The sequence below is a fragment of the Molothrus aeneus genome, chromosome 2 (genome assembly GCF_037042795.1).
Source record: "Molothrus aeneus isolate 106 chromosome 2, BPBGC_Maene_1.0, whole genome shotgun sequence".
Taxonomy (NCBI): Eukaryota; Metazoa; Chordata; class Aves; order Passeriformes; family Icteridae; genus Molothrus; species Molothrus aeneus.
In genome coordinates, this window is record NC_089647.1 from 110,779,504 (window position 1) to 110,804,369 (window position 24,866).

Below are 24,866 nucleotides of genomic sequence, written 5' to 3' on the forward strand. Positions count from 1 at the left end.
TTGGATGAGCCTTAATCCTGTTTCAGCCTTGTGTCTTTTTGTGACTCCTTCTCATGGGTTTCTTTCCTTCCTCCTACACATCATATTTTTTCAAGGTCCACTTCTGTGTCAGAAGATTGGTAACGCAGATTTCTGTGGGAAACAACATTTTAATGTAGGCAAAATGGAGTGGAAAAGTTGTGGAGTCTTGTTCTGGATAATTTGAATTTAATGTACAGATTACCAGATGGCCAGAGTAGCTCTCTCTTACTAAATAAAAATGGTTTTGTATTAAAAGAAGCACAGTAAATCAGATTTTTAAAAGCTTAAGTAATAGTTTTTAAATACTTGGAATGTTGAAATATTCTATAGCATCAGTTTGTACAATCCTGTTTCTTCTCAAAACCTTTAGATTTTTTTTTCATGAAACTGACTACTGTGGAGGATATAATTGAAAAGTCTGTTTTCAACTGGAAAAGAAAAATTGACCACTGCAATGGTTTTATTTATAATGGTTTTATTTTGTTACTTGGTTGACATCTGGTTGGTTTGGTTGGACATCAATATGGTTTTATTTCTAGCATTTATATGACTGTTTTCTTAGAGAAGAAAGACTTCTGAAACAGGTACATGAGATCAGTAAATGTCAGATAAATTTATTGCTTCAAATTGTGTATCCTTCTCATGGGGTTTATGGCTTAATTTCTGTAAGGAGCTTTAAAACAGCTCCTAAAAAAAGGAAAGTAAGTTCTTTGGACTTTTTTCTTTTATTCAGTAACGAGTTGTCTTTTATAGGTGTAGTTTGTAGGTGCTATACAAGTGCTTTTCTTTAGATAACAAACAACAGCAACAGTGTAGATGTTGAAAATGATGAATGTTAAAGGAGTTGTGTTCAGTGCTGCTATTAAGCTCTTCAGAATAATGTTTTCTTGATAAGTCAGACAGATTTGGTCTGTCATCACAAATCACTGTTCTCACTGGAAAAGTAATAAATAATCACAGAATGTTGAGGTGGGAGGTGCAGGAAGGGACCTCTGTGGAGATCATCTCATCCATCCTCCCAACTCCCAGCAGGGCCAGCTAGAGCAGGTTGCTCAGGGCCATGTCCAGCCAGGTTTTAAATATTTCCAAGGGTGGAAAGACTCCACAGTCAGCCTGGACAAAGCTCTTCATGCTGGGTCACCCCTAACATAGAAAAATCTCTATTTTCTATGTACCACTGCATGGGGTTATTCTTCCCCTGCTGCAGGACTTGGCATTTCCCTGTGCTGAATGCCCAGAGATTGCTGTTGGCCCATTTCTCCAGCCTTTTGGTGTCCCCCTGAGTGGTCACAGAGCCATCTGGTGTGTCAGCTTGTCCTTCAGCTCTCTACCAGAGATGGCTTTTTGGGTAGCGGTGGTTTCAGCATCTATAGCTCCAGCCCAGGAGTTGTTCAGCTGATGGATTGTGTTAAAAATGCATTTCTGCAGCAGGTTGTGAGTCTGTAGTGTTGCAGTTCAGGTATTTTTGATTGTTCAGGAGTTTAGGTCATGGTCTATCTTATGTTCCAGTTGATCAGCAGGTGTGTTACTGTTGGTTTTATCTTTAGCCACTAAGCTTGGATCATTTTAGATCAGAGGCAGACTAGATTAAGGCAAAATGTGAGGCCAGCCACTAGAAAACCTGGCAGGGATTGCAGTGTGGTTGTGCAAATTGCACAGTGTTTTCCCGGTGTCTTCATGGCTGGAATTGCAGAATGGCACAGAGTATGGAAGGCTGGGTTGTAGAAGTCCAGATAAAACTCTTAGCAATGACTTGTGGCAAAGATATTTCACTGTAGGCTACAGTGGTGTTGGAAATGCAGCAAATTCAACCCCCCCTGCAGTAGCCAGTGGCTGTGGCAGAGGAGGATGGCTGAACCCTGAGCAATAATAACTTAAAGTGCTGCAGCTAAATCTGGCAGTGTTCATCTCTGGTGCCTGTGCTAGCAGGGAGCCTGTCAGGCAGTCATTAGCTTTGCAAATTCACATTTAGTGCTTGCTGCTCACAGCCTTCTCTGTGTAAAATACCTCAGGTTTTCTTGGTAGTCTTTGGAGAGATTTACCTGCTTTCTTAAAAAAAAAACAAAAAAACAAACGTTTGAAATCCAAACTAGGTGAGAAATTGAAATGACCAATTAGAGCATTGTAATTTCTGTAGCTGTCCCTTACAGTTGTCACTGTGTGTGAAAATGTTACCTAAGATGTCTTTAAAGTTCACAGAAGTCCCTTTAATCATTACCATATGGGTATTGAATGTTTTGGGCTATACTCTGCTGTTTTTCCATCCTGAACTCTGTTTGCAGTTCTTTTAGTTGAAATGTTGTCTGTATTTTTCTCTGTTAGAATTCTTGTTGGAATTCTTATCGCCTCAATATATTTTACTCCAAAACACTTTATTTAGGATGTATGTTTGCTATATTTTATATAGCAAAATATGGTGGTTTTGAGCATTACTCTTTTTGATCTTAAAAAAATAGTATAAAAGTATGTTTCTATCATTCTACAAAAAACTCTGCATCTGTTACTGTGACTGAGAGCTTGTAGTTCCTAATGTTGTGGGATTTGATGACTAATACTGATCCATGATATAGCAGTCTGTCACTATCTGTTACCAAGATAAATTTCATAAAAGAGAGGAAAAAAACCTTTTGGGAGCCTATTTTGTCATGTTTCAAATATTAAGTCTTACTGTAATGTTCATTTCCAAATGACATTGCTACACATACTACATTCATAAAAATTAACAGCTCAACAGCTTTTTTTTTTAATTGGGACCATGTATGTGTTCTTTCTAGTAGAAATATGAAAAATGGCTTCAGTTTGTGGTGTTAGGATGAGTGCATTGCAAATAAGCATAATATAAACTCTTAGAGCCTTTAAGTTTTTTTTTTAAGTTTACCTGATCTGCCTCCAGAATTGGAATGTGGCTTTCTTGAGAGAGTAACGGGAGGTGTTTCACTCTAGTGAACTGTTGCATTTTGATGTTTTTGGTCTGCTGTTGTCTGAGAGATCTGCAGTTAGTGTTCCTAGCAAAACATTTATCATTTTAGCTACAAAGTCTGTAAACCAGCAAGTCCTTATGTTTGTGCTCTTTGATGGAGGTGTAGTATTTCTAATGATATTTAATTTCCAAGATAAAGGATGGCTCATAAAAGTGTTTCATTTGGCTTCTTACAGTCGGTACAGGCTCATGTAATCATAATTTTTCAAGGGAGGTAAGCTAATACTTTGTCCCGTGTAGTTTGCAGACAGCTCAAAAGGTGTTAGATGTTGTTAATGTGTTTTTTTCCCTTTCTTTCATACGGACTAGAGATTGAGAGCTCCCTCTTCAGCCTGTCTGCACCTTCATTCAGCAAGGCACTGGGCTTAGAAGCTGGGTGATAGGGAAAAGTGGAGGAGAGGCTTGGTTTTTTTAAAAAGCAGCTCTGAGGTCAATTACTGCACCAGTCTGAGCTACATTTACAGGTTTTGAGACAGGATTTCTTCTAGGCAAACAAAGCTTTCTGGAAATTCTGCATATGTCTGCTAATAATAGACTCTGAGAAGTACAGTAACTCACTTGTGCTAGAGCTGGTTATCTGTTATTTCATACTAATAAAAATTATAACTCTGGATATAAACCCTGTATAATATATTAATAGTGGGGTTTTTTTTTCCTGCCATTCTAATATGCCTGACTGCTTCTATTCATAAAGTTGAAGACAGGGATTTCCCAGTCTTTTGCTGAGTAACTGATTTGCCCTTGCTTCAAGATGTACAGGCATACACATGACAGCTCTGGAGCAGAATTTTGGGCAGAACATACTTGTTACACCTGTTGTGTGCATGACTGACATAAAGAAAAATGTCTGGGAGGGAGAACTTCAAAAGATAATCTGCTCAAAGGCCTGCTGAATGGCAAAAAAAAAAATATATGTAGTAAAATGGAAGATATTTATATGCTAATATATCAGATACTGTGAGCTTCAATACTGCATGTTGACCTTTATTTTAACACACTGTGTGGGAATGCAATAACAAAGAATTGAAAGTACTTCCTGTAGGACTGATTATATTTGGGTGCTGTCTCTGCAAGTGGTATCTTGAGACTGAAATATGAATTTGTGACCAAAAGTGTTGATTTTTAGAACTACTTTTAAAATTGCAGAAAAGCTACCCACAGTAGAAAACATGAAAAGAATTGATTTTTTTTCTTAAAAAAACAAAAACAAACATACAAAAAAAAAAAAAAAAACAAAAAACCAAACCCCAAACAACAACAAACCCTAAAACACAACAGATAAATGGACCAGACAAGACTCCAGACACCTGTGTTGAATAAGCTTAATGCACAGAGAGAGGGGAGTTGTCCTGCAGAATTAGTTTTTCTATATTGGAGCTACACTGTATTGGGCCTTAAATGTATTCATGTGTGCATACATACCCTTATTTTATTTGATGTGTTCAGAAATTATTCTGGCTTTATCTCTAATATGGATAATTATATTCTGTTATCTTTTGGCACATTCTTCTTGCTATCTGACAATAGTCACTGGAATCAGTTGTCTTGATGATATTCTCCAGGCAAAAATAGACATTTTTACAGGTAGGAACAGGTGGATGTAGCTTGGATTTTTTTTTATAGCTGGAGCACTAGATTATTCATTTTTATTTTCTTCCTCATTGTTCTGCATTTGGCTCTGTTTACTATATGCTTATTTCATAACCAGGGTGTTTGTATTCTTTGTGAGTTGCATTGAAGTCCTCAGATGTCTATTTTTTAATTTTTTTTTTCAGATGCTTTCATGTTTAAAAAGTCTTGTCTAAAAGAGCCGTTTTTTTGCATCTTTTAGACCCTACGTGTTTATTTGTGTTTAGAGCACAAAAGACCTGGCATTAGTAGCAGTTTGGGATTAAGTAATGCACGGGAGTTGATTCACAAGGTAACTACAATTGACCTAGTGCAGGAGAGTGAACTGCAGGATAATGAAGTTCCTCATCTCACAAGAGGGATTTTATGGTAATGCTCACCACCTAAAAGTGACCTGTTAAAAGTTCGAAGGGTTTTGTGTGTTGCTTAAGAACAAAGGAGCATCAGAAGTATGGAAATTTGCTGGTTTTTATAGTGAAAGCAGTTTATTAGAAGAGGCATTCAGAAGTCTTGCATCACAATAAAATAAAATCAGAATTAGTTAGACAGAAATAAATGCTGGGAGACTGTCATTTTGCCGTACATAAACAAGTGTTGTCTTAATAAAAGCTGCTCAAGAGAAGCCATTAGGTGAAAGGGGATGCTTTGTACCATAAAATGCAAAACACAGGCCAAAGAGAAAACTCAGTTTGATTCTTCTTTTATTACGTGTGAATGGGTTGTCTGCTCTGTAGAAACAGACTTGGTAAATGCTTTGTTTTGCCAAAGACTAAAGTGAGCACTTAAGTAGGGCAAGATAATTGTGGAGGCTGAAAAGTTTCTTTATATCCATCTTCCTTGGTGCGAGTGTTGAGGAAATATTTAACAGAGCTCCATTCTGTTCCTGGGGTGAAATGAGGTTGTCGAGGAGGCTGAGAAGGGGTCAGACATAGGGTGCTGGCACAGCAATTAATACTTGTACAAGGAGCTTCCCTTGAAGGGCCAGACAATGTCACTGAAAAGCCACGAGGAATTGAGAAATGCAGGAGCTGAGCTATTGACTCAGATATGCAAATCTCATTAAGATGCTGTTCTGGAGAACAGTGGGGTGGCAAATGTGCTCATCTTGTTAAACTGCTGCTGGAGTGTAGGGATGAAAAGGAATTGAGGAGGTGATTCAGGGAAGTGCGATTTGGTTAGTCTTCCCTACCAATAAAACTGGTTGCAGCAGTAAATTTTAAGGTGGTTATAAACCAACTAAATTATGTTTGGTAAACTGTTTACATAGTAGAGTTAAGTTCTTTAGACCTCTGAGCAAATTAATAGATAAAAGAGTGCACTATTAGATTAATTATCCTTCCTAAGATTCCTAAAGAAAATCTCCTGTTAAGGTCATAAAAAAAAAAAAAACCAGTAACAAAAAACAACAAAAAACCAACACAACCCCAAGCAATTTCTGAGCATAAGTGAAAACCGTGTAATTAAAAAGAAAATATGCTAAGAATAACTGCTCTGAGTTTGTTATTAGAAAAGCCCATTGTTAATAGGGGAAAAAAGAAGAGTGTGTTTCTTGGTCTGGTTGTGTATCATGTTTCCTTAAAAAGACTGCTACCAAAAGCTCTTTTCTGTGTTCTTAGAAATGTAAGTATCTTTTCCCTGTGAGCAATCTTTCTGAAAGGAGAATTAATGAAACATTATCACAAGACTTGAGATTCAACACTCGAGGTGTTTATTTCTACCGAAGTGAAACCAGCTGATTTCTCACTCAGTGTTTCAACTGGTGCATCTCATTAACATCCCAGAGTAGAGATAGAAACCCAGGGTCCATCTCAGTTAAAGTCTACCAAGTTGTCCTTTCTAAAACTGGTCTGAGGTCAGGTCCTTAGTTGAAGCAACGTAGAAAAGTTCCTGAGTTGATTTGTATTGTTTCTCATAAAAGAAGTAAGAAATATCTTGGTTATTATTATTTTTCTTCATTGTTTATTAAAGTGTGTTCACAGCCTTGAAAGAACAGGCAGAGGTCCAAACAAAACTCCAGAGGTCCTCAGGCAGTTCTGAAGAGCCCAGCTGGGCAACGTTGTGTCAGCTGGAAGCTGTCCTTGTCATTTTTATGGTGATCCATCGAAAGACTCATTTGACAACTCTGAAGCATTTCTGAGGTTGAAAGCTTTACCAATTTGGCAAGATTGGGGAAGGCAAATGAGAGGTGTAGGTTTGACTGTAATGTGTATCAAAAGGGGCTAATAAGGCCTTTTTATAGTTCTTTCTGCTTGGTGTTCAGAGAGGGAAAGTGTAGAGTAATCCATTGAGAAAAGTGCCAGGAGACCAGAGAGATGGGCTGCCTCTCAAGGGGCCTTGTAAAATGATAAAAGACAGGGAGCAAACAGAGGAATTTTTGCATGGAAAGAGGGATTAGACATTGGAATGATGGGTGGTGGAGTCATCCTCCCTGGAGGTGCTCAAGGAACAGCTGAAGGTGACACGTGGTGCCATGGTCCAGTTGACAAAGTGATGTTTGGTCTCAGGTTGGACTCCATCATCCCAGAGATCTTTTCCAATCTTAGTGGTTTGTTGATTCTGTGATGCTCTGGGCTAAAGAGTCTGGAACAGGGTCTGATAAATGGCCAGCATTTACACAAGGGCAGTAAATCTGTTTCCTGAGGAGTTGGAATGGCAGAGGCTGAGGTGGGCAAACTTCTCCTTGCTCCAAGGGCTCTGTTGGAGCCTAGGGCAGAAAAAAAAATTTGTTCTGTTCTTACTGAAGATGCTGCTCCCTGAGCCTGGTCTGGAAAGTCAGTGAATCACTAGTTTGGGAGCTCCATTATCCACAGGCAAAGAGCCTAAATCTATTTGAGGGGAAGTACTTTGTCGAGGAAGGACCTGGATTAAATTAGTGTTTTGTTTTTAAAAACAAAAAAGCAATTCTTGTTTTATTGGGAATTTTATTTACAAACAAAGGACTTGTTTGGCTTCAAGACAGAATTGCTCAGTTCCTCGAAAAGCACGTTACGTCTGGCAAGTGAACTTCACCACAGCAAAACTTTTAAGAATAAAATGTTAAACACTGTGATTTCACAAGCTGAACACTGCTTAGAATAAGAGATTCTGTTTTGTTCAAATGGCAAATACTGAACTCTGCAAATGGGAAGCAGAATTATCTGTGAGTGAAAAAAAAAAACCATGGGAAAATTTGCAGTTCAAAGGGAAAGGCAAGCATACGAAAAAGTTTGGTGCCACTTGTTATAATGCTTTTCTTATGTAAGACAGCAATGTGATTCTGTTTGTCTTACAGCCTCAGAGCAAGGTGATTAGCAAATGAAATAGAGGAAAGATGTAAAAGTCATTAAGAAAAGCAAAAAAGGAACATTACATCTTACATAACATGTAATTAACCTATGAAATTCACTGCCAACCTGTACCATTGAGGTCAAAATCAGAACAGAATTGAAAAATAATTAGAAATACATTTGCATAATGAGAAAATCCATGGTTCTATTGTAGGATTTTCTGTGTTTCATGAAAGATCTCTGGGAGTATTGCCAGCTAGTACCTGGTTGTGAAAGGCTGGGGTAGGGAATTGCATGATAAACAGGTTGTGTAATTATCTGGCATTACTTGCATTTAAGCATAATGTAAGCTTGACTTGACTTCTTTATATTCCCTTGGAGAGCTCCTCTCTATCCCCTGGCTACAGAAGGAGCCTGGGGAGGGGAAGCTCAGGGAGCCAAGCTGGGAGTTGTGTGTAACCTCCTTCTTCCCAGGCTGCTGGGGGTTGACAGGTGGTTTTCTGTGGTTTTCTAATAACTCCCAGTAAGAAAGCAACTGATTGTATCTGCTAATTGTGAAGGGTGGGAGGTTCTGGTTTGAGGCAGGAGAGCACCAAGTGGGTGCTGTGCAGCCCAGTGCTTCAGCTGACTCCTTCTGCAGGCACGTTTCAAAAATAAAATGTCTTGTTCCTTCCTCTTTGTGGATTAATTAATTCTGATAGAATTGAGATAGAGTATCAAATAAATCCACGGTTCCATGTGTTCATTTTAAATGTGATTTTTATTGGTGGAAAGAGAGGGTATTAATTTTGTTCTTCTAAATAACTATAATCTCTTGAGCAGTAAAACCTTGTTAATTCTCATACAGCTAATCCTCAAATAATAATTCACTTAGACTGACTTCACAACAAAAATAACTGCTTAAGCACAAATGCTTGTAACTTACTCTGTTTTGACCTGTAAATGGTACCTAAAATCCAAATGTATAGATAAGTGGAAGTTGTTTAGGAACTTTTCATTATCATCAAAAAGTCATAATCTCCCAAGCAGAAACAAAAAGGGCAAATATTTTAAAAGGTATTGAAGCTAAGAGTTCTAGAAAACACAGAAATGATGTTTGGAAGAGGAAAGCCTTTAGACAAAACCAAAAAAGAATAAAAAAAATCATGTCTGCACAGAAGTATCAGGATGTTCAATAAGGCAAGAGTGTTCAGTAAATATTTTTGTTCTGTGCTTGGGAAAAAGGCAGATAAAATGTTCACATCATGGAACGTATTCTCTTGTCAAGGAGAAGGTTAAACAGCAGTTGTACTTAAATTTGGCATTTCTAAGTCAGAGGCCCAGATAACATGCATCTGTGAACTCTGAAAGAGCGAGCCAAAGAACTGTTTGTAATTCATATAGGTTTTTTTAATAGTTCTTGGAAAACAGGAAAAGTTCCAGAGGACTTGAAGAGCACGCTTCCTGAGAAATAGACATAATTCTCTCAGTGTGACATAAGGGTTGAGTGAAATAGTAAAAGTGTTGAGGTGATTAATTTAATAAACATAAAGTATTCTAATTAGTGATAATGATTCTTGGTTCTGGGAAAATAAGTTTTATCCTGTTAATGTTAATATTTTTGAGGTAGAATTTTTATTTTAAAATGGAATTAACATTTATATTGCTGTGTAACTCAGGTGGCTTTAAATCTCCATGATACTTTTTGTGGTTTTTTTGGGCAGGTGGGATGATGCAGAATCAATCCTGTACCTAAAATGTGTCTGGCAATTGCCTGCCAAGTGTTCTGTGGGTGACTGTTGAAACTGTGTCACACCTGAGCTTCTGGTCAGCTGTGAGTTTAGGTACAGCCAGAGGGGAAGTTTCTACCTAAGACTGAAAGCTGTAAACTGTCTCTTAAAAGCTGTGGGAATGTATCCTAGAAAACAGTAAAATATAATTAAAAGGGGTGTTCTAATGAATGTGATGATCACTGTTCTAATGATGTGATGATTCAAAAGAGATCCCATGACTACATGAAATATTCCCAAGCAAACCACTGACAGGACATGGCCTTAAGCTGTGCCAGGGGAGGTTTGGGTTGGACATCTGGAGGAAATTCTTCTCAGAAAGGGTGATTAAACATTGAAGAGCTGCCCAGGGAGGTGGTGGAGTCACTGTCCCTGGAGGTTGAGTTCCTCCAAGGCAGGATGTGGCATTCAGGGCCATGGGCTGGGTGACACGGTGGTGTTTGGTCATGGATTGGACTCAGTGACCCCAGAGGTCTTTTCCAGCTCCATTGATTGAGGGATTTGTGTGAAGTTAAGGCACCAGTTCCATCCTTAGTGGTTGATGTTCTCCTAAGCAGGGCAGTTGGGTTTGCTCCTCAGGGTGAAGCACTTCATGAGTTGGTGCTTTCACCCCTGGAGCAATTTGGAGTGGTCTGAGTGCTGCAGCTGTGGCTCAGGACAGGCTGCATTTCCTGTGCACCCCTGGCTGTGTCTGTCCCTCTGAGCCTGACAGCTGCTCCTGCCTTCTCCTCCCACTCTGGGAGTGAAGGGTGTTGGCCATGTTGTTGTCCACAACAAGCCAGTTTCCTCTGGAAGTCAATTTAAATGAATGAAGTTTGTCCTTCTCTTCATTCCTTCATCACAGATGACTGGGTATCCAGTTTCTTCTGGGGGAATAAATCAGGCTTGTTTTGTCTTGAGCAGTGCATTTGTTTCCCCTTTCAACCACTGTGAAATCCTCTCACAAAAACTGCATTCTTGAAACTGGGATGTGTGGGATTTTCAGCACAGGTGCTGTGGTGAAAAAGGGTCTTTCACTTGCACTGGCTGTAGTTCTGTGTTTTCAGAAGTGGAGAGGCTGGCAGGGGATACTCACACCATGGTAGCAAATATTTTTAGTATTTCTATAGTGTTTTTTATAATTTCTATTGCTCTGTTTGGCACACTAACAATTACAAGAATTGTTCTTTAATAGCTCTCTTGGCTTGTTATTAATAGTAAGATATTCTGATTCATAGTTAAAAAAAAAAGATAGGAAAAAAATGATGATAGAGTGAAGCTGGTCTGTTAAAGACAACTTTAAATATTCTGCCCATCTGTTTCCTGTGCCACTTAAATTATGAATGTTTTGCTATCTCAGCTTTGCTATTCTTTTCCTCTTAAAATTTCCACATAGAATTTTGGTAGCTTAATAGGAAATTACAGCGTGCAATTGGTAATACCAGCTTCAAGTGCTGGGTTTATGAGATGTCTTTGTTAATCTGATCTTTTCCTTCATGCTGTTTCTTTCCCTTCTCCTCTGCCTTTTGAGACCTGCAGTTCCTCTAAGTGTAGAGAAGTTTCTCCTCTCTGCATTGGCCCTTTCCTGAAACCCCCAGGTGCTCTGGCTTTATGGAGCCTTCACTGTGATCACCTTGCTGGGACTGCAGCAGCTCAAGTCCTGTTAGTTCTGAACAATGTCCCTTTTGCTTCAAGTTCACTTTTCCTCATTTTCCTTCAGTTAGAAATTTCCTGAGAACTGCTTATGATGCAAACTGAATTTTGTCGAAGTTCTCTCCTGTTTTTAATACTGTGCATTTGTTTTTGTTGGGTTTATTTCTGTGTTTGGTGATGCAGAGGTTATAGTAATGTCTGCTACCTGCTGTTTAGATTCTAGTTTCACTTTGCATAGATAGTCTGGGTATGAGGTTCATGCAGCTATGGTCAATAAATTTTTGAAGGGTGATGATTTTATATTGCCATGTGATTTTGGGGTTCTTTTTTGTTTGCTTTTGTTGGCTTTTTTTTGTATATGTGGGGACAGTGAAGCCTTTGCAATAACTACACCAGACATTAAGCGCTGCCCAGTGATTTTTTTTTTTGCCAAATTGGATGATGACTTATCAAAGCTTCTGCATCACTCTTTCACTTTCTTGGAAGTGAAATCCTGGCATTGGACTCACCTAGCACAAGGAATGAGCTGTGTGACAGCTGTGCTTTGTGGTGTGTGAGATGTTTGCCCATTTTGTTTAAATTGTTTGTCATGTCAGTCTGTCTGATCTGATCTCAAGCCCCATGTCCATCCTGTGGGTTCTGCTGGCTTGATTTGAAGCAGTGATCTCATGACTCAGTACCTGGCCTGTACATTGTTGCTCAGTTTCAGAAAGAAGTTTCTGTCCCTAGGAGTTTCATCTGATAAAAATTTGTGTTTTCTGCTGAAGACTGTTGTTATAAGAAAAACCCAAAACTTTAGTAACCAGTGAATTTTATGAATATATATGACTAAATTATACATTAGAAACATCCTGTTTTGTGGGATGTAACAACAGTGAATCAAAGGAGTTTGGAAGAAGGATTTGAATAGTGTTTAGTGGGAAGAATTTTGAAGTAGTTGAGTAATTTTTAACAAGAATATAAGAGATGGTTTTGTCAGTACATTCCCAGTGATGGTGACTGGGTATTGACTCCAGGCTAAGCTCAGAATGGAGACTTTTCAGGTCATCCATTATAGGAAAAGTTACACATCCAATGGGTCCTGCACACCTGGAAATCTCCAGGGAGAGGCTGCAGATGCAGGCAGAGAGATTCTCCCTGGAGTCACACACAGGACATTGACAGCAGCTCGCTGGGAACAGACCCTCTCCCTTATTGCTCCAAAAAATGGATTATAAAGCAGTGGCTCCTTCTGCTTCAAAATGTGTAAGGCAGGGAGGGGTAGGTGTGGCTCAGTTCAGTGTCTGCAGTGTAGCTGTAATTGGCTTTTGTGACTCAGCAGTTTTTTGGTTGAGATACTGTCATTTTCTGACTTCTGCTCTGCTACTTCAGCTCCTGTGGAATGATCATCCAGCTGCTAAAATTCTTCATTTGCAGTTGAAATGTTAAATTTTCCTGTTAAATTTTATCAAAATGTGTCATGCTTGCTCTTATTGAAAATGGCTGTATTTTTAACTAATAGTGATGATGTTGCAAATTCAACAGGCAAAATGGGAATAAGTTTGAATAATATCAAATTATAGATGGAAAATTCTTGATTAAAACATGCGAGCTTTATTTGCATCTTAAATTATGGTTTCTCCTTATACAACATTATTTTGCATAAGAGATTACACTGATACACATTTATTTTATTTGTCAAGTATTGACAGAGACAGCTCTTGTTTCCTTTTAGGAATCTGGGTAAAAATGGCTTATCTAACAGTAGTATTCTCTTGGATAAATGCCCACCTCCACGACCACCGCCTCCACCGTACCCTCCCTTGCCAAAGGACAAGCTGAATCCACCTACACCTAGTATTTATGTAAGTAAATCTAGTGGCAGAAGTACATTGCTGCCTGTCTTTTGTAATTGTTTGGATATCTGAATTACATAATGTAATTATTTTAAAGATGTCCTGTTCATCACTGAGTTCTAATTACGGTGCTCTCCAAACTGGTATATAGGCAGGAGAAATGCCAGCCTTAAAGAAAATTTTGGGACATAGTTTTGACTCTTAAATTACCTGTAAATTAAGAATTTCAGTAGACAAAAGGAAAAATACTTCAGGTTTTTTGCTTTTAATACTCAAAATGTTGGCAGAATAAGGAAAACAGTTCATTATATACAATGCACAGTGTTTCAAAAATGTATGTACAGTTTTTTGTAAGTGACAGCTTATGCATAAATGAGCAAGTAATTAAACCAAACTCCCATACCAATCTGCTTCAAAACATAATGAAGAGAAATGAATAAAAGTTGAGGTGATGTTAGGAACAAAATGTCACCAGGAAAAGGCAGGGTTTAGTTGAGCAGTATTTTCTTAAGCAAGCATTACAACTTTTGTTCTGAAAATAAAGTTTCATAATAGCTTTATTGAGCTAACTTCCTTAGTAATAGAAGAATAAATTACAGGATATCCACTTCCTTAATAGCAGAAAAATAAATTACAGTGTGTCCATACAGGCAGTGTGAAAAGCTGAAGTTGGCTTTGGTCACCTCAGTCTGGGGACCAGAAGAGGCTGGCACTTGGGTCTGAGTGTGCTGAGAGCTGGGTTAGGCTGGATGTAATGGTGCTGCCAGATGTTTTCCAGGTGTTACACCTGAACTCATCTGTCTTAATAAAAGTCCATCCCAGTTTTGTTGAGTACTCACAAAGCTGGAAAGTCACCACCCTGCCACAGACTGTGCAGTTGTGCCACTCTTTGGGAACTCCCTGTTGTGTTTTGTTTATTGCTAGAAATGCCTTCAGCATTTTAAAGGATTCATAGCAATTTAAGGCAAAATCAGGAGGGAGGCTATGGCATAAAATTGAGGTTATAGGTGCAGAGAAGCATAAGAAAATCAAATCAACCTTTCTGGTTAACATGAGATATACCATGAGAGTAGTCTTTTAATTATACTGTTTCTTGTATACATTAGCTGTAAAATTAGCGCTGTTTTACTTCTGAAAAGAAACTGTATTGGTCTTCAGAGATTTCTGCAGATTTAGGGAATGTACAAGGCTACTGTCAGATAAAGAAATTAAGTTCAGGAAACCTGAGTTGCAAAGCTGAAGCAACCTGGGAATAATTCTTGCCAAGAAACAAATTACAGTAACAAATTAATTTCAGGAGTGAACCCAGCATTTACCATAGAAAGAATTGTATGGTGTAGCTGTTCATTCCCCACAGTGCAGGGAAATGCAGAAAATTCCTGTTTTCTTTCTGTTATTTCTCTTTTGTTTTATCATTCTTTCTTGTTTTAAAAATAAGAAATCTAGATTGATCTGACATCTAATATTCCATTATAATTTTGCAGTTGGAAAATAAACGAGATGCTTTCTTTCCACCTTTACATCAATTTTGTACAAATCCAAACAACCCTGTTACTGTAATACGTGGCCTTGCTGGAGCGCTTAAATTAGGTAAATTTACCTTTTTTTTTTCTTTGGTTTTTTTTTTTTTTTGTAACTTTGGGGAGGAATTAATGTTTTTTAAAGAGATGTCTCTCAGTTCTTAGAAGTGGATATTTTATTTCTATAATATTATTTTACCTGTATATTCCAAGTTGTTAGGATAATTTGTCGTTTCTCAGTTTGCTGTTGTTTCTAATCTTGGTCTTGTCAAAAAACACCTCACCACAAATTCAGCAGATTTTGTTGAGCACAGTGGGGAACTGAGCTGTGGATATGGAAGTTTACAGCCAGACATTTTCCTGTAAAAAAACAGATGCATGTTTTTGTGTTTAGATCTAATGATCTATAATTTGACTGTGTGCAATATTTTGAAGTCTCTAGGTAGATAAACTACCACTGCTGGTAGGGAACGTGTTTTATGATGGAAGTACATTCATTAAGCTCTGCTCTGAAAAATACTTTCTCGGTAATAGGTGTGAATATTGTTTGCAGATTTGTTTAGCCAAGGCATGTAAAATGTTTCTTGTAAAATAGTCCATGGCTGCCAAGTTTTTTCTAATTTTCTAGTGGATATGTGGAGGAAAGTTTTTTGGGTGTTAATTATTAACGTTCAGGTGGGCAGTGTTGTGAAGACTGAAAGGGTAAAAATTATGTTAGACTAAACTTTTTGATAACTCCAGGCATTTTCCTGAAATTGTTTTATTCTATTTTAACCTTCATTTATTAATTTCATTGCTATTTATTAGATCTAGGACTCTTCTCTACTAAGACATTGGTTGAAGCCAATAATGAACACATTGTAGAAGTAAGGACACAACTACTGCAGCCAGCAGATGAAAACTGGGACCCCACTGGAACAAAGAAAATCTGGCGTTGTGAAAGCAGTAGATCTCATACAACAATTGCTAAATATGCACAGTACCAGGCCTCCTCATTCCAGGAGTCTTTAAGGGTAAGTTAATTGCTATATTCAAGTTATTCACAAACTCCATACTGACTCTGGAGCCAGTTAATAATGGCTGTTAGAAAAAGCAGAAACTGCTAAGGAAACAGAGACATTTCCATTAGCTTGAAGAGCACAGGTAAATTTTCAAAATCTGTTTTGAATAGAGGGTCAAATAGTATATTGTTCTTCCCAAATGCTTAGTGTAAACTTGAGTTTAATAATGTAAAACTCATGGTTATTACATACTTCAAAAGTTTGTTAGTTTAAGCTTTTATATTATAATGTCAAAATTCACATTCAAATATTTAGAACTCGAGGCTTTTTTACAATTTGGATTGCTTCTAATTTCACATGGCTTGAAATCAGATTTCTTTGTTCTTCCTACTCTCCTGAATTAATTTGGATGTGGCTTATTAGAAGTTTACACTAATACTAGTCTTTTGTTGGGTTCCAAACATAACAGTTCATATTTAGTTTAGAAGTTTTTAGGCTTATGTGACAGAGTGAAGTATTAGAAATAATATTTCCCCTTCCTACCTTGGCAGAGGGGTTGGACCCCATGATCTCCAGAGGTCCCTTCCAACCCTAACTATTCTCTTACTCTGGGATTCTGTGAAATGTGATTTTATTGGTATTTTTAACATTTTATACTGAAGTTATGAGCACATTCTTGAAACTGGCTATGGGCACTCCTTGAAGGCTTATGTTGCCTGGTGTTGCAAAAAGATTGGGCTAAAGTGGAACTAAGACAAGAAGATAATTTTGATTGGTTGTTTGTTAGAAAATAGGGAAAAGGTCACTGTGGGGAATTGACTATTGCAATTTTCACTGCCTTTACACAGAAACAGGAATGATTTCAGTAGGAAGGGAAAATCTAAATTTAAATTTTGTGCATTAGAGGAGAGGATTAGAAACAAAGAAATTAATTGCTGGTTGAAGGGAACAGAAGGGAATCTAGTCATAGGGCTTTGAGCTGGTACAGGATGAGGAAAAGAAACAGGGATACCATGGGAAGTGGGGGGCACAGAAATCTTCTAGAACCTGGGATTTTCCTTCCTCTGCCATGGTAATAAATTTCAATAGGATGTTGTATTCCTGTATGTCATTCCAGAAGGGCTGGAGAACATTACATCACTGGAGTATAGTAGCTATCTATATCTCTTTATCTAAATATCCTATTTTTAAATTCTATATAATTTAGCACATACCACTGAAAGCCTCAACTTTGGATTTGCACCACAATGTGTCCTGTAGGGTGTTCTGATTTTTTCCCCTCACTGTTACCAACTGGTGGTAAAAATGCAATACATAAAATAGTTTTTAAGAGTGATAATTTTCATTTTTCCCCTGGAAATTAGAAAGACACTGTACATGTGTCCTTTGCCTAACACTGCTCTGACCTGTCCTTAGGTGACTTTGCAGTGTTTAAATGAAAGCTTTATTTCTTCTTTCTATAGCCACAGTTCTCTTGGCTTGCCCTAAGTGATCTTTTTTTCTTTATTCCTCTAAAGCTATTGCATTGCTTTTCTAACATGTCTTGCAGCATTTGATAAATCCATCATCACTAGGTTCCTTTTTGTTTCTCTTTGTCCTTCATTCAAAGGATGAATAAGACTTTCTCAGGTACACAGGGCACTTTGAGATTTAACAACAATCCCATTCAAAGCCAGAGATCTTTGGACAGAATCCAGACAGCTCCTTCTTCCTTTTTGTCTCTTTCTTTTTCCTTCTATATCCATATACTTGCCAAAATAGAAGTCTTTAGAATAGGGTTTTGAGCACAGTCTGCTAAAAAGATCAAATTGCATCATTTAATATTGGCTGGATTTTTTCCACTAGTCGTGGTCTCAGCTACTGCTAGTGCTAAAATAGCATATGGCTATGAAAAATTCAAAAGATTTTTTATAATGGATTTTATTAAATTAGTTTTATAAATATTAGTCATCCTAGTTTCCTGTCAGAATACCTGCTTGACTTTGCAGGGAGGTAGATGTTCTTATTTGAAAAAGTTAGCAGAATTATTTAATACTGGATTCCAGGTCACCCTCAGAATGCAGCAAGCCAATATACTCATTTCCAACTTGAATGCAGGCCAGCAGAAATATTTACAGTGTAGACATTTTCTGTTGTCCTGGCCTGAGTGTCATGGAATCTGCAGCTATGAAGAAATTTATTTCAATGCATTTGACTGACTTTTTTTATTTTCTTCACAACGAAGAAATGTTGACATAAAATCTTAGACATGGATATTTCAAAGATTGTGTCAGTATCTTGAAATAAATGTATTTATATCTCTGTGTTATCACTTTATACCTATATATTTTATATGTTCTTATGTGTGTGTATGTGTGTATATATATGTGAAAACATTTCAAAATTGAATTTTATAGGAGGAAAATGAGAAGAAGAGTCACCACAAGGACCACTCAGATAATGAATCCACATCTTCTGATAAGTAAGTGTGTTATAACTCTATTCATTCTGTAGTTGGTTCTGTGTGCTATTTTCCATCATTCCCTCTTCACATTTGCCTGACACATTTGTTACATTTGCAGCTCTGGGAGGAGGAGAAGAGGACCTTTTAAAACAATCAAGTTTGGGACCAACATTGACCTGTCAGATGACAAGAAGTAAGTTGATTACAGTTTCTCCTGCTCACAGTGAGATTCTAGATGATGATAATCCTTCTGGAAATCCAGAGTAGTATTCTCAGACATCAGTCAGTCTGTTGAAAAATTCCATGAAATGGTTACCTTTGCTCTTCAAACTGTTGTTACAAGTCGTTCTCACGCTAAAAAATATTTTCAAACTTCTTTTCCCAGGATTTTTGTTTTTCCAGAAATTAGTTGAAACATTCATGAGAAACATTCTTTCTAGTCCTCCTTCTAATCCATTCTCTTTGTTTAATTGTGAGGCTTTAAACTGTTCGCTTGACAACACCGAGTTTTTAGTTTTTGCATAGAAATCGTAAGATTAAAGGGGTTTTTTCTTTCTTGTTTGAATTTTTGTTATTCATGGATTTTTTTCCTTTAATTCATACTGTCATCTATTTTCACCTTTACATAACTCTTGCTTCTTTGTCCAGTAAATATGTAGGAAAGACCAGACCAATGCTTACCTGTGGGTAAGCCCATGATACCTCTCAAGAGCCTCAAAGCCAAAATTGAGTATTATTTAAACTGTATATCCTTCTGTGGGTAGATAAAGGTAGCTTAGAAAATACTAGAAATACTCTGAAAGCATGTTTTTATTATAATAAAAATTATTTGGTTCAATCTCTGGTTAATACATACTTCCATCAAAGATCCAACATGTCTAGGCTGTGCAGTACAAAAATTCTGATCTAGTTCAGTCATAAGAAAAGAAGAGAAGTTCATGTGTTTGGGGAGTAAAGACACTTAAGATGATGACATCTTTTGTGGCATAGAAGATCAATGTGTGCATCTGTGGATGTGATTAGAGGTTGCTACAGAATTTTAGATACTGATGCCATTTTTCTGTAAAGGAAATTCCATCTGTAGATGCAAACTAGTTGATAATAAACTGTTACTCTGAACATGATATTGGGAGAGAGACTTCAAATGAAGCTAAGCAAAGCCAACCTGAGGCTCATAGGGACTGGATTTTGGTACTTGAAATAGTCTTTGTAGGATCCTGGATAGAGGCCAGATCTTCTGATCTGTAGTTTCAGCTTTGGCTACAAAATTATCTTTCCCCTCATCTAACCTGTCAGATTTGTGATTGTATTTGGAATTATTTTAAAATTGAAAGAGTAACACAGATACCTGTGCTAACAGTTTTTTGGAAATGTTTGTTTCCCAGACTCTTCTAAGAGTTTCAGGGATTCACAGTTTGTCAATTTGCTATTTTGCTGCAGGTGGAAGTTGCAACTCCATGAACTGACAAAACTTCCTGCTTTTGTACGTGTGGTATCAGCAGGAAATCTTCTAAGCCATGTTGGTCATACCATCCTGGGCATGAACACAGTGCAGCTCTACATGAAGGTTCCAGGCAGCAGGACACCAGGTCAGTAGAATCATCATAATCCCATTAAAAAATCAGCTTCTTCTGTGGGATGTTGGATTTAAATGCACTGCAGATTTCCTATATCTTAGAGCATGCCTAAATGGGATAAATATACATATTCAATATTTTTGTAGTTCTTACTTAACTGCACTCTGCATGTTCAAAGCATTTAGGGTGGAAATTTCTGGATTTCTGCAGTGCTAGGGAATTGCCCTGTTGACCCCTTGCATGCAATAGTGGATTCTTTAAGGAGAAAAAGAAAATTTGGTTTATATACATAGACAGTATTTCTATTTTACATACCTTGGAAGTTTCTAGAGCTCCCCAAGAGGGTCTGGTGTAATTATAGAAATCAGACACTTCCACTTTTTTAGATTTTTATTGTCTGAGAATAGGACTCAATCCTCCATGATGAATTGTGCTGTGCTGGGGACCTGCACTGGGATTTGAAGAGTCTGGACTAAATTTCAGGGTCTTTTTTTTCTGAAGTAGATCTTCAGAATATTCTATTAGGGATTATGGCTCAGTTTTCCATCTTTCAAAGAAGCTAAAATACTGGGCATTTCTGCATGAATTTTGAAATCTTTTTCAGAAAGATTTTTGTACTCCTTGTCTGTTCAGTGCCTGAAGTCACAAAGTTTTGCACTGACCAGGACTGTCAGGAGATAACATGAAACACAAAATCTGAGCTTTTGAAGTATTTGTTTCTACAGGAGGGAGGAACTGCTGAAATATTTGTTAGATCTCCAAGATTGGTAGTTCCAATTTTGTTTTCCACAAACTAACAAAAGCAGAATTCTCATGGCACTGGTAGCTTAACAGTGTGAAGCACCTAAATAGTGTATGTAAATGTCATGTAAAATATATAAAAATACTTCAACTGTGGTGTAAGTTTTTTTTTTAGAAATTATGTCTTTGCATTTCCTGGCATTGTTTGATAGAAAAGCCTTGCATAAATTATGTTTACTTTTCTCTTAAATTTCAGGTCATCAAGAAAATAACAACTTTTGCTCAGTAAATATAAATATTGGTCCAGGTGACTGTGAATGGTTTGTTGTCCCTGAAAGCTATTGGGGTGTCATGAATGACTTCTGTGAAAAGTAAGCTGGACATGGTGTTTTTCTCTTACTTTTATCTAATTTTTTTGTGCCTGTCTCAGACCTGAGGGGGGGAATTACTGAGGGTGTTCTAAGGGGACATTATGGGTTTTCCATGTAGTCAGAAAAGTCTTTTAAAAGTAGGTCAAAATGCAAAATCTAGAGTTCATACAAAATACCACATTTGTACAATATACAGAAACTTGGGTTGCCTGTGACACAAGCAAAAGCAGAATTCTCTTGTCAGAAGCAAATAGAGAGTCACTGGTATTTTGGCATGTTTTCTTGTTGCATTTAGAGTGAAAGTTTAATTTGTTCAGACCCCAGGAGGTGCCATGGCAGGCTTTGCTTAGACTTACATATTTGTAACTCCCTGGAAAAGCTGAGGTACCTTGAGCATTGGGGAACTACTCAGCCAGCTCTAAGATTCTAAGATTAGGATTTCTCTGCTATGCCTTGTGTAGAATGGTTTTAAAAACAAACAGAACAATGTTTGTACCTGCACTCACAAAAAAAGAGGGAGCATCAGTTGTGTCCCCTCATCATGCCAGTATTCAAACAGGAGCCTCTGAGGTTGATTCTATGGGAGATTTTTCTTACCCAGTTGAGTCTGGATTAAGCTCTTGACTTCAGAACTTCTCCAGAGCTCTGTGAATTCATCTCAGTGTCTCTGTATTTTCTGCCTGCCTACTGACAGCTGTTCTTATTTCATCCACCTTTAAAAAGAAGCCATCTCAAAAATGTAATTTCCACTGATGGAATAGGGATGTCTCTGGCACAACAGGCCTTGTTACTTGCATGTCAGTATCCTTCTGATGCTGACAGAGAAACTGAGAGCTTGGTAACCTCACAAAATGTCTACAGTGCCTCTCCAAAGGCACTTGATTGTCTTTGAAAACTCTGCATTGCAAATAATCACTCATGGTGCAGTATAAAGGCAGTGTAATACTGAGATAAGGATGGGAGAGGAGTGTGGATTTTGCCTAACCATCGGGGGAGACTTCATAGTTAAGAAATCCATATAGAGGTGTTTTTCCATGCTGCTCAGGAGGGTCAGCATTTCTTGGCTGAAAGACCCATGGATCACAGTTAAAATGTTGCTTGTTGTGTGGGCAGGCTGCACATGCACACACAGGCAGTGTGAGTACATGTTCAGAACAGAAAACATCCTTGGGAGCTACTGTGGTCTGTCCAGGAGGTCAGGCAGTGATGGAAAAAGCAGCATTGGCCACCAGTGCCACACTGGATCTGACCAAGGGTTGGTCTGCCTCAGCATCAATGAAATACTGGGAAACTTAAAGGAAAATAGAACTTAACTGGAAGCTATAAACTGACTTCACATGGGCAGGTGGATGGGAAGGTGTTCTAATGTATTGCAGGATGTGAAATGTGGAATTATGATCAGAAATTTTACAGGTGACACTTTCCTTTTGGGTACTGTTTGTGGGTCACTGAGCACATCCATGGTGATGGTCATTCTTCACAGGTAGTTTTAGGGAAGTGTCTGCCACTTACACATCCACTGGGAAATGCTGAAGACTTTATCTTTCCTCTTGTTTCAGGAACAATATGAATTTCCTAATGGGATCTTGGTGGCCAAATTTGGAAGATTTGTATGAAGCCAATGTCCCAGTTTATAGATTTATTCAAAGACCAGGGGATTTGGTGTGGATAAATGCTGGCACTGTTCACTGGGTTCAGGCTATTGGCTGGTGCAACAACATTGCATGGAACGTTGGCCCTCTCACAGGTATGTGTGAGCAGTGCCTGTGCTGAGCTCTGTGGAGGTAATATTATACTTCACATGGCACAGAACCTGCCAATTATTACTCATTTGCCATGCTTTACTAGATGAAAAAAACCCAATGTGTTGTATTTTTAAAATATGCTTTAAAGAATTCCATTGTAAGAGGAAGAGAAAGCAGCAAGAATGCAGCCTTGGCACTCATGCTTTGAATGGAGTAAAATGTGTATATTAATTTATGTACTGTCTTCTTAGGCCATTTCTTTTTCTCCCAGATTTGTTCTAAGCAGCAAACTGCACTGTGGATTTCATATAAACTTAAGGACTAGTCCTCTAATATTGGTGGGAGAGTGGGTACCTAATAGCTCTTTGGTGAGAGCATCAGGAAATGCAAACAGCTGTAAAATTTATTTCATAAGGAACATCAGGTTTCTCAGACCTACTGCTCTAGAATTCTTCAGTTTGGTCTTGGAAGGATTTTTATCTGTGAGTGTGGAAGGAAATTCCAGTGCTAAAACAAGAGTCTGTCAAGTGTTTGAAGAGAATGTACTTCCAAAAAAACTTCTGTTTTCCTAAGTAGTTTAAAATATGTCTTTATATGGTGCAATAAAGAGTGCATCTCTAGGATTGTGTGATTGACTGAGAGACCTCTCATGTTCAGTCACAGTAAATTTTGTAAAGCATTTTTAAAAGAAGGGTGGCATGAGTAGGCTGCTTAATGAAAAAGTCTGACTCATTTCTCCTCTCAAGAAGAGATTACATACCATAGCAGTGTAGAATCATGATAAATTGTGAATAGAGTGAGATGCAGACATTTCAAACCTGGATTTTTTTTAATCTGGAATATTTTAAAATTTTCTAATTTACCATTTTTGAAATACCTGCTCCATGTTCAGCAAAGAAATCAAACACTTGCCAGTAACTTGTCTGCGCAGGTATTTGTTGCTGCTGTGGCATTGTGAGTTCTCTCAGCATCATAAATACACTTCTTAAGACATTTCAAAGAATGGAAACGCAGTTGGAATGAATGGCTCATTGTGAATGAAGTTTAGCTGTTAGAGATATAAATTACTAATCTAAACAGAGTGATCTGGGTTGACAATTGTTCCTCCCCTGACTGATGGCTGCTGTTGTGTGTGTTTGTGCAGCCTGTCAGTACAAGCTGGCAGTGGAACGGTACGAGTGGAATAAGCTGCAGAGCGTGAAGTCCATAGTGCCCATGGTTCACCTCTCATGGAATATGGCTCGGAATATCAAGGTCTCAGATCCAAAGCTTTTCGAAATGATAAAGTAAGTTTTTGTTGATTTGAAGATTTACTGTGCCCTTTTCCTCTTCACACATAAACCAGTGGTTGATTTGTAAATAGTTCTTTGCAAGGCTTTTCTCTTCCCAGGAACCAAACCAAAATTGCTTTAGATTCTGTTTTTCAAACACAATGTTTATATCCCTAATTTTATATTTATATAAAATGTTATACATTAATATATATAATAAAATTATATAAATGTATATTTATATATTATATCAATATTATATATTTATATTTATATAATTTCAAGCACAATATTTATATCCCTAATATTTATCCCCAATACAATATTTGTATCCCTAATTTTATTATGTTTTATATGATGTTATTGTGGCATAGCTTTAGAATCATCTAAGTAACTTTTTAAAGTTAAATGTGCCATAGACTTAATTCAACAATTTACAGAAAAATTGCTTTGATCACAGCAGCTGTTTAGTATATATCATCAGAAATAGGAAAATCAAGTCATCAACTCAAATATTAGAATTGGAATATATAGTCATTTTTACAGCAAAGTCAAATTCTGCATTTCTGGAACGTGTAGTTAGTGTACTCATGTTGTCATTTGGAGATCCAGTATAAATCTTTTAGATCTTTATCTCAAGTAGGAACTTGAGAGCCTCCTTCCCTTTGCTCTTAACAATGAATTGATTGATCTGTAAAATGATAACTGAGTTTAGTGGCTTTTCTCATATGCACATTCGAAAATGCAGGAATATTCCAGGCTTCAAGCATCTGTAGTGATTTTCTTCAAAGGGTGCAACTTCAAGAAATGTAAATCATATTGCAGCACCATACTGAGGTTGGGGACTGAATGAACATTTCAGAATGTAACATAGGTTTGTCTTAAAGTGGGGGAATGAATTCCAAAGCATATTACTCATCATGAGAATCCTCTGGTAGCAGCACACTCTGCTTTGCCTGAGTCTCTACCAAAGCACTTCTGAACCCTTCTTAATCTTACCAACATACTGGATCAACAAGCATTATATCTTTTTATTATTTGCCTTGAAATGGGCTTTAAAAAAAT

At 37.5% G+C, this 24,866-nt stretch overlaps 1 protein-coding gene across 5 annotated transcripts in view; it reads left to right on the forward strand.

Moving 5' to 3' along the window:
• The window catches only part of KDM6A (lysine demethylase 6A), a 151,743-nt gene that overhangs the window by 118,528 nt on the left and 8,349 nt on the right, over nt 1-24,866 (forward strand). For all 5 annotated transcript variants that reach the window (XM_066545508.1, XM_066545509.1, XM_066545511.1 and 2 more), the window contains 9 exons: nt 13,012-13,141; nt 14,617-14,722; nt 15,460-15,665; nt 18,050-18,114; nt 18,215-18,289; nt 19,537-19,685; nt 20,671-20,785; nt 22,345-22,532; nt 23,675-23,816. In XM_066545508.1, coding sequence (XP_066401605.1) covers nt 13,012-13,141; nt 14,617-14,722; nt 15,460-15,665; nt 18,050-18,114; nt 18,215-18,289; nt 19,537-19,685; nt 20,671-20,785; nt 22,345-22,532; nt 23,675-23,816 — 1,176 coding nt within the window. The remainder of the gene's footprint in view (nt 1-13,011; nt 13,142-14,616; nt 14,723-15,459; nt 15,666-18,049; nt 18,115-18,214; nt 18,290-19,536; nt 19,686-20,670; nt 20,786-22,344; nt 22,533-23,674; nt 23,817-24,866) is intronic.